Raw genomic sequence first — 10,019 nt, forward strand, 5'->3', positions numbered from 1 at the left:
AATAAATAAGGGGAAGAGAGAAGAATTATTGTTCTAAGCTAGATCACAGGTGTTGTGAACACTTGAATGAATTAATGGGTGAATGTACTTTTGTACAAGATTAAGGAAATGTTACCCTCTGAAACAAACATCGGTAACCCTGTACTAGCAGAAAAGGAGATCCCCTCCCACCCAGTCACCTGTTACAGGAGAAAAGACTGCTAGTGGTAGCAAACATCTCAACTTGCATCCACATGGAGTGTTGTGCTCTCCTTGGACCTAAGGGAACAGCTAGTCACGCCATGAGTTACAATGATCAATTTTTTTTTTTTTTTTTTTTTTTTTTTTTTTTTTTTTTTTACATTTTCATTAATCTCACAAGCTGGAGGCAGAAAGCATGTGATGGTTCTAGTGGAAGACTGTCCAAGAATTTCACCATCTGCTACCACTTACAGAAATTTAAAGCTGAGAAATATAGAAATTTCACCATCTGCTACCACTTATAGAAATTTAGACCTCTGAAGACCACTCATGACTGACAAGTCATGCAACTCCATGCTTATTTCTAGACCCCCTGGCTGGCAGATCCTCACAGAATGAGGGCCTGAATTGCCAGATGAGAGAATCAACTGCTTTTTAAAGGCCATCAGAACAGTCTTGCCTCACTTGGGATGATCTAGAAGCTGCACTGATAGCCTCAGGCTGAAGGAGGGGCTCCCCTTCCCTTTTGTGACTCCCAGTCCCAAAGAAAACACTCTTCCTCCAGTGAGCCACAGTTACTTTGCCTCATATTTGGAAATCAGTTTGCATCCTTTTGTACCCTAACATACCCTGAAGTCTTGGGGATGATGCACTAGACAGGCAGCAGGAGAGGAAGCAGTTCTCCTGGTATCAGAAAAAGATACTGTCAAAATAGGTTTCAGTTAGCATTCACAAGAACTAAGGTAAGTGACCCCAGGGATACGCTGTAAGGCTTACCAGAAAACAGGAACTTTCCGAAGGCTAGCCTGAGACCCAGGTGCTTTTCACATCTCTATTACACTTCAGTCAGCCCCACCTCTGATCACAACCTTCTCAAGAGCAGGGATGCCGCCAGCCAAAGTTTGCTGCCTAAAAGTTGCCCACACCTGTGCCAAAACACACACCTACTTCTTTTTGAATCTAAGCTTCTTAGTCATCAAAAAGAATTCAGAGGAAGAATGATATCACAGAACAAACAGGCCAAGAAGTCCCAAGGCATGCATTCAAGTTTTGGCACTGCTATTTATGAGCTTATGTGACATCAGCCAAGTCACTTCATCTCTCTGGGCCTTCATCCTATAAAATGCAAACTATCAACCATCTCTGAAGGATTTTGTAAAAAAGTAAATAATAGATGTGAAAGCGCATTACAGATACCATAAAATGATCCTGTTCTGGTGCTAGAACTGACAGCCAAAAGCAAAAATGTTCCTGTCCCTCCAAAAATGTAGGTTTCTTTAAGAACTCTCCCTACCTAGGAAACCACTCCAACATATTTAAGAAGGAAATCTTGGGTTATCATAGGCTTTGACAGCTCTAGGATCCTGAAGGCACATAAACTGCAATCTGTTTCTGGTATTGAAATTAAGTCTTATGTCCTCTCATGTCCTAAGAAATCTTTCTTGCCTTACAGATTACATGAAAGAATCCGTGTGCAGTTCTAGCACTTGTTCCTTGAATAGCAGTGAAAACCCTTACGCCACAATTAAGGACCCACCCATCCTCACCTGCAAGCTTCCAGAAAGCAGCTATGTAGAAATGAAGTCACCTGTGCACAGAGGGTCTCCGCACACAGATATACCATCCTTGTCGACATCTAATAAAAATATATATGAAGTTGGTAGGTGTCTCAAATAAGTAACTTAGTGAAATCAGGGCAATAGTGCAGTATCCGAAGTCAAACAAGCCCTCTCCACTCACCCGGTCTTGAAAACACACCCTTCTTTTGTTGCTTTTTAAGGAATCCAAGGCGAACGGTCTTTCCCAGGACTACCCTCCTCTCTCACGCAGGAAATCAAATTCTCGTATTAACTGTGCTTTAAAAAAAACACCAGGACTAGTATGAATCAGAAATGCTGGGGGTGGGGAGTCGGTATATACACACAGGTGCACACACACACACACACTTCAACTGATTGCTGATACAAATCCCAGTTTAAAAAAGAAAACAATCAGAATAGACATTTGCCAAGTTTCTAAATCACCGTCTCCTACCTTCTTCGTTTCACCTATGTCTCTGGGCTCATGGATGACACTCCTACCTCTAGGATATTCTAAACCTCTTGGTTTTGACCCAGAGCCTGGGATTCTAATAGTATACTCACTTAGGTTTTCCATTTCATGAGCAAGCCTCAGTCATAACCCTCATATATTTATCACAGATTTATAAATCCCTGGCTTCTCTCCCTATCAAGTTAAATAGAACTCTTTTCCCCCCAACAAGGCAACCAAAGCTAATCTGTTCTCTGAACTCATTTTTCACTATATTCCTTAGAGCCCACAATCAGTGTGGTCCAAGAAGGCCTCGGTCATAACTCCAGCTATATCCAGAATCCATACGACCTACCTAGGAACAGCCACATTCCTGGTCATTATGACCTCCTCCCAGTAAGACAAAGCCCTGCCAATGGGCCCTCCCAGGACAAGCAGTCTTAAGAGAGAAGCCTCTCTCTTGCAATGGGCTCTGCTGAATATTCTGACTCTCTGAAAGAAGACAATCCCTTGACTTGAAATAATGACACAGACTGACTTCAGCTGCGTGTTAGTTATTACTTTCACCTGGAACTAAAGAAGAGCTTCCAAGTGGGACTGGGGTCATTGTTCAAAAGGTCTGTTCACAAAGGCAAATCCTATCCACCCACCCACACCCAACCCAAAATGCCCAGGACTATATAGGATCTTTTAAAACATTTAAGATACAGCTACTGAACATCAGCTAAATATATATAGACATACTTAATCATCTGAAAATGATGCTTAAGAAAACACGTAGCATAGGTTTCACAAACTTCCTAGGGGGAAGGGGAAACTGGGGAGGGGAATGGATTACTTTAAAGCACCTGAAATGTATATGTACTTTTGGTTGCTGTTACCTTCAACCTCTGTTTTATTACCTAAATAATACACAAACACAAACTGCTAATATCACCACTAAAGTACCTACACATGTATGTCTGATCCACCCATCACAATGGCCAAGATTACAGCGTACAGTCTAATACTGACAACTTCAATTTTTTAAAAGTAAGACTTTAATAAATACAGATGAACTTTCCCTCTTCTGCCCTTCGTGGTAGTAGGAGGGGGAAAATTTTCCAAAGCGCAGCAGCAGCCTCTTTCAGTCTACAACGATTTCTAGGCCAGCTTTACCAAATCTTGCTGATTCAAGGTTCAACAACATTGCCCAGTCCTGGCCTTGTCATGTCTCCTTACTCCATCCAATACCTGAGTCATTCCAGGTGAACTAGAACTCTGAGATGATGCTTTAAGCAATCAGTCACAGACTGGTGTGAATTAAGCATCCCTAAAAACGGCTGTTTGGCCTCCCATATTTATTTGGTTGGCATTCCTCGAGTCAGACGAGTACTTGCTTTCAAGCATTTCTTTGTAAAATCTTGAGCTTGATATAGTATAGGACCTAAAAGTGTAGAGGAAATTGGACAAAAGTGGATAGAGCAAGTTTAACAGTCTGCTTAAAGTACATTATGCTTCTTGATGGAAATGAAATGATCAAATAAAGACTGTAATCAGGTGCTGTAACATGATGTAAAACTTAACAGTAAACAGCATATAAGGGTATGAAGTGTTTCTACTGAAAACCACCACCTACTCAGAGGGCCAAAAACGTATCAAAACGAGCTCATGCTCCAGATCCCAGTATTTGAATGTGTCCATACCTCCCACTAGTAGTAAACACAGGTAGACGGGGGCTCAGGAGTCAAAATGGAGCCAATTCCCAAGCCCTAAAAAAGAGGACCTCCTCACAAGAATTCAAGACCATAAGGGCAAACCGAGGAAACTAAAGGCCACCCGTATACTACTCCATTCTGATAAGAGGCCAGCCAGTAAAAATTCCTTCCAAAGAGGTATACAGAAGAGGGACTCAACGGGTATAGAGCTGGCATATAGCTGCTACAGGAAGTGTGGGAGTTCTGAGGCCCTTGATACAACCTGGAAGTCTGCCATGGAACCCATTAGTTTGGGCAATAACCAGCAAAAGCAAGAAAAGAAATAAATGAGTAAATCCCCCTCCCTCACTTCACACAAGGCTTAAGCAAATTTTATCGTTAGGGGAAAATATAGAATACTTACATGAATGCTGCATGTGTGCATGGGAGCAAGTGATCAGCAATAGCAAATTTCCTTTCCACTGAAGCCTTACAAAATAGAAATACTAGAAAATTCCTTTGTAGACCCAAGTAAATATGTCTCATACATACATAGAAAGACATAGAGATAAGAGACTTACCTCAGTATGTCAGGGCAGCAAAGTGCTCAATTATCTTTGTAAAGCAAGGATCAAGAAGCATGGCGAAGTCAGATCAGCCAGGAGAAACTTCATCTGAATCCCAGGTTTTATCTTCTTCCCCTACCCTGCATGTACAGTAACTGCTGCCTGGCAAACTGCAAACCAGCAGCAGCATTCAGGTTTCACCTCTTTTTTGCCAACTATCTCATGGGCAAAATTCGGCAAGAGGTAGTTCGCATGGTGGAATTGCTAAAGCGCTGGGTCAGGAGAGTTACTTGTCCTCTCTGGACTCCTTTCTTCCTTGTGTATTAAAAAGGAGAGAAGTAGAGAGTAAGGGAGCTCTCACAACCCCTCAGCTCTGGCATTCTATGATTTTTTAAAGAAATGTAATGCAATTAATATTAGGCAGCACAGAGAAGGGAAAGGCAGAGGGTGTGATTAATCTGTGGTGACAACAGCTGCCTTCACGTATCTAGGAGTTACTGGTAAGAGACATTTGAATCTTACAGAGCAACTGTTAGGAACTTCCGTCTAGCACTATCACACACAGGTTCGTGGTCAACCTATATATGAGCACTGTGCATTTTATTGGCAACTTGGAAAGATCTGTGTGATTATTTTACAGAAACTAGTTTTCACTCAAAGTGATGTGCATACAATTCAAACAAATAAAGAAAACACTATTATTGTACAATAGCATAAGTGAAACTATGAAATGGCAATACTTTTTTAAATAACCCAGATTTGTAATATATTTGTTCACTGTGCAGAGGAATCGTACCTTGTACAAAATAAAATGAATTTCTCGAACTAATTTAACAAGAATGCCTACTGTTGTCTTGCACACTGAAAATGTATCTAGAATCTACAACTTAGGTTTAAAAGGCAGAACTAAACTATATTTTGTGTGGTCACTTTAGGCAGCCAGAAAAGTGAAAATTATCCCAACAGATACTTGAAAATAAAGTGAACAAGCCCTATCATATTTATAATGAGAGTCCCTTCCTTTAAAGTAATGAATAGGAGTAACATATTCTTATTTATGTCCAAAGATTGAAAAATCTCATACACGTCAAATATTCAAATAGAGAATTTCTCTGCTTTCACAAAGACTGAACTCAAAGGCCTGTGCTCAGCTCCAGAGGCACAAAGGTACTTCTATGGAATGGAATAAAAGCAAGTGAAAGGGCCACCTAATTTGCATAAGTGCAGTGAATAGCTTTCCACTAGTAGAAGTTATCACCCAGTACATTACAGTGGGTGCATGTTTTAGGACCTTTTAAAACAACCTTGTGACCTAACTGGTAAAGAGGCAGCAGGACTAATTTTGTAGTAAAACACAGATGCTAAAAAAAAATAGCTTACTGAATGCTTTCAAAAGTATAAGTTTAAAATTCTTCCTTCATAGTTTCAAAGTTTGTACATAATCCTATTTAAGTCAAAGTAAAAGCTTTCAACTTATCAGTTCCCAAGGCTTACATGACACTCCAAAGTTATTCCCACTGAATAAAATGTTTAACCAAGAATAATACATTTTTGTTAGAGACTAAGACCATTCAGAAATGATCTTCCTAAGACAATTCTCAAGGGCTGGAGCTTGACTTCTCAGTGAAAGACAAAACATGATCAAGAGTTTTAAGGCTAACAAAGGTATTTACTGAGAACAGTAATATTAGATTATGACTTACAAGGCTCAGAATACTACCCAATACCATAAGTGATAACCAAAGGCTGCAGGTTGTACACTCAACACAGAAGATTCAAGAATGATACATTCTATGAGCCATTCATCTAACTGGACGGAAGGCAGAAGAGGCCCATTTAATTAGTATGTGACAACAGGAGATAGAAAAATCTTTCTCAGAAGGGATGGATGGGTACATAGGGATTCATTATACTATAATTTATACTTTATATAAATGCTGTATTATAATCATACCAATCATAATTTTACACAACTTTTAATTAAAACATTTTTAGCCTGAATGGTAACTTTCAAACTATAGCTCCCAAGCGAAATTAGAATGAATCCTAGGATTAGCCCCCTCACTCTTTTAGATGTTCCTTCTTTATTGTTCTGACATGGAGTAGTAGAAGGGACAGATATTAGGAATATAAGTATGAGCAAAGTACATTCCCACACTTATGAATCTTATGCTTTTGCAACTAGAAAAGGGCAGAGATAAATGGAGGGCCCTAGGGATTAGTAGGGTACCGATTATACATTTTCTTCCCTGATTCGCAGAACTAGAAAGCAGTGGTCCAATCCAAACCCACAGCAGATAGAAGCTCTAGTGTGTAGCAACAAGTTGTGAGATTTCCTCCTCATTCCAGCTTCTACCTCCCAAGCCATTGTCTAGCCCAGCAGATGGCCCTCCAGAACCTTGGATAAGAGAAAGCAGAGGGACCTGAGATATTACAAAGTACTGTTATTTAGGCACCCACTTAAATGTAAACCAAAACCAGTAACTGATGATCCTAACAGCTCCTCCAGAGTTGGTCTCCTATCAAAGATAGCCTGCAGAAATAGTTTTGCTTCTTGGGGCTTTCCAGATGTCCCATGTCAGGCATGACCTTCTCCTATCATATTCTTAGGGCCGTATGATGAAATGCTTTGGCATAGACTAAAACCATGGTCAGCAACTTAAAGATAAGACAAGGATCTGAGAAAATAGTATGCTGAGAATGGAAGTTGTCAAGGGAAATGGGTCTACAAGCAATACTTACTCATTTTATTGGGATGGGAGTAAGAGGCAAGTCCCACTGACTCAAAGACAGAAAAGGAATCCTATTGGCTGGCTACTGATTTTCACCACTACTCTGTACTGGTAATAGAGTAGTTAGCAGCAAATATGACGCCTGTGCTGGGACCTATCAATTCTATGCTTAATATTTGGACTATTAAACTAACAGCCAAATAATGTCATTCATGTTATGTGTATTTTGCCACAAAAACCTGTATCCTTGGACTTAATTATTGGTTTCTATTGGATAGCGAGTACTGTGGACTGCTCCACCTTCTTATAGATTCCTTCAAGAGATAATAGTAAAAAATTAAACACAAAATGTTTTTAAAAGTTCTCTCTCGGGGCGCCTGGGTGGCGCAGTCGGTTAAGCGTCCGACTTCAGCCAGGTCACGATCTCGCGGTCCGTGAGTTCGAGCCCCGCGTCAGGCTCTGGGCTGATGGCTCAGAGCCTGGAGCCTGTTTCCGATTCTGTGTCTCCCTCTCTCTCTGCCCCTCCCCCGTTCATGCTGTGTCTCTCGCTGTCCCAAAAATAAATAAAACGTTGAAAAAAAAAATTAAAAAAAAAAAAAAAAAAAGTTCTCTCTCTCAGACATGAATATATTTTAAAAGGTATATATTAAAAGCCAGCAGAACTTTTAACAGTAAAAGCCAATATAAGCAGTTCTCAATTTACAAGTGACATAGCAGCCCATCATGTGCTCCCCACCCCCATGCCCCTTAGCACATATGGTACTCTGACACTTATGGTAGAAAACCACAGTCATTTTGCAAATGTTCTGAAAGTTTTCATCTCACTGAATGGGGTTAACATGGAAATAATGATAACATTTTAATCAACTTATTGTAAGACCAAAAACATTTGGCAAAGTGATTTTTTACTTATCTATTAAATTTACGTTCAAATGTATAATACTTTGACTCTACCACCTGAAGAGTTCATTCATAAAAAAACTGAACTGGAGCTGGGATAAACCCCAGGAATAATCTAACCTATTCCTCTCACTAATGGGAAGAAGGTGAGGCTCAGAGATAAAAACTTAAAGAGCTGCGACTAGAATCCTAGTTTTTGTCCCTCAGTCCACTGCTCTAGTACACCTGCCACTTTTAGCATACTTTCTAATATATGCCCAATATCACATATATAAGTGTCCTTTCAGATGTTCCTTCTCTATCCTCCAATTCAATTTTCAGTGAAATTAACCCTTCAATTAAAATTATTTCTCAGCCTATGATCTCCTTTACAGAAGCTGTGATGATATTAGCATTTTATATTTCATTGTTACCCTCAGCCTCCTATAGCTTGAGGAAACACAACCATTCTTTAAAACATTAGCATGACAACTTCAGTTTATTTGGCATATCATTTAGGTGAGTGGAAAAGGTGGCCTGTCAAATCCCAGAAAGGGTGTGGCATCAGCACGGACCCAAAAGGATAACAAAAATCAGCCCTCCTAATTTTAGCACTAGCCTATTATGCTAACCCATTAAAGCATGTGGTGGAAGACGGTCCTTTCAGGGTCTTTGTTCATTTTTTTTTCCCCACACAAGTAATGCACGCCATGCACAGTTCTTATACAAAATTCAGATTTTGTTTTGAATTTTTTTCAGGCTTAAAATGTTTGTGAGACTTCAAACAACCAATCTCTATTTTCCTCCTGTGTTTAAGCGCGCGCACGCACACACACACACACACACCACTCCGTTAATTAAAACCTAACAGGCTAGATTAAGTTCTTAATTATCAACCCAGCCTTTGACTTATTCTGCTTCTGGTACTGGCCAAAACTGTCTAAAAAGTTTTGTTTTCCTCTTTAAGGTAGATGGAAGAAATCAGGACAACAATCAAACCACTGAGAGTATCTGTATTTTGAAAATACAAGTATCACTGAGGACAAAATTTAAGATGTTCATTTTCCCAATGATGAAATAAATATGACTAGCTCTGATGGGCAATCTAAACTCAAGAGGTCTAACTTTTCTGCATAACCTTTCAGAACTTAAAAGACTCCTGGCACAAATCACCAGCTAGCACCCCTTCTTAGAATTAGAATTTAGCATACACAATGCAATGGCTAAAGATACCCTTACAGAGTTACAACCACAATTAAAGAAAAATCATAGATAGCACAGATAGCACTTAAGAACAATGACATACAAGTTTAAATCAGGAGGGCTAACTGACTTTCCAGGAGAATAGGTTAAAAAAAAAAAATTCCAAGTTAAAATAACTGAAAAGCAGGGTCAAGCAGCAAAACTCTTCTAAACTGCCTTGAGCCCTAAACTGTCATAGTAATTTAAAACTTAATGTTTCTTACTTGAGACAGTTTGTCTCCTGAGATACTATTCAGAATGAAGACACTGTTAAGATGCAAAGACATTTTCTACTACTACTTAAAGGGTTCTTGGAATTCTCCCAAGATCCAACCATGCCCAAGGCAACATTAAGTCTATACTTGATAAAATTCAGTTATTGATTTTCAATTCACTACCTACGGTTTCCTTCTCTTAAATAATTTTGTGAAAGATTTACTACCAATTTTGAGTAAAAGCCTCTTCCTGGGTCTGGTGACACTGTTATAAATGAAAACACAAAGACTACCTCCCTAATGTTTTTGGTGATACCTTTTCCAAGAAAAGCATAATTGCATTCTATGTCTAAAATCAAAGCTGAATTCATACAATGATGCCTCCAATTCAGTGTTTACTCTGTAATGCAAGGACCTATGCTCTTACTCATCAGAATCAAATATTCCATGGCTGCATCCAAAGCACTCAAAGGAAAAATGTAATCTGACAACATAAAG

At 39.4% G+C, this 10,019-nt stretch overlaps 1 protein-coding gene across 27 annotated transcripts in view; it reads left to right on the top strand.

The window, feature by feature from the left end:
* Positions 1 to 5,282, top strand: part of MEGF11 (multiple EGF like domains 11) — a 359,109-nt gene extending 353,827 nt beyond the window's left edge. For 14 of the 27 annotated variants that reach the window (XR_006704624.1, XR_006704623.1, XR_006704626.1 and 11 more), the window contains one exon: positions 1,634 to 1,841. Coding sequence is in view for 17 of the 27 variants with exons in the window: in XM_045449382.1 (XP_045305338.1) it covers positions 1,634 to 1,642 (9 nt within the window). In the remaining 10 variants the exon portion in view is untranslated. Of the gene's footprint in view, positions 1 to 1,633 lie in introns of all 27 variants that reach the window. The other 13 variants (XM_045449379.1, XM_045449374.1, XM_045449370.1 and 10 more) reach the window with 3 other exon arrangements.
* The last annotated feature ends 4,737 nt before the right edge of the window (positions 5,283 to 10,019 follow it).

The sequence above is a fragment of the Leopardus geoffroyi genome, chromosome B3, assembly GCF_018350155.1.
Source record: "Leopardus geoffroyi isolate Oge1 chromosome B3, O.geoffroyi_Oge1_pat1.0, whole genome shotgun sequence".
Taxonomy (NCBI): domain Eukaryota; kingdom Metazoa; phylum Chordata; class Mammalia; order Carnivora; family Felidae; genus Leopardus; species Leopardus geoffroyi.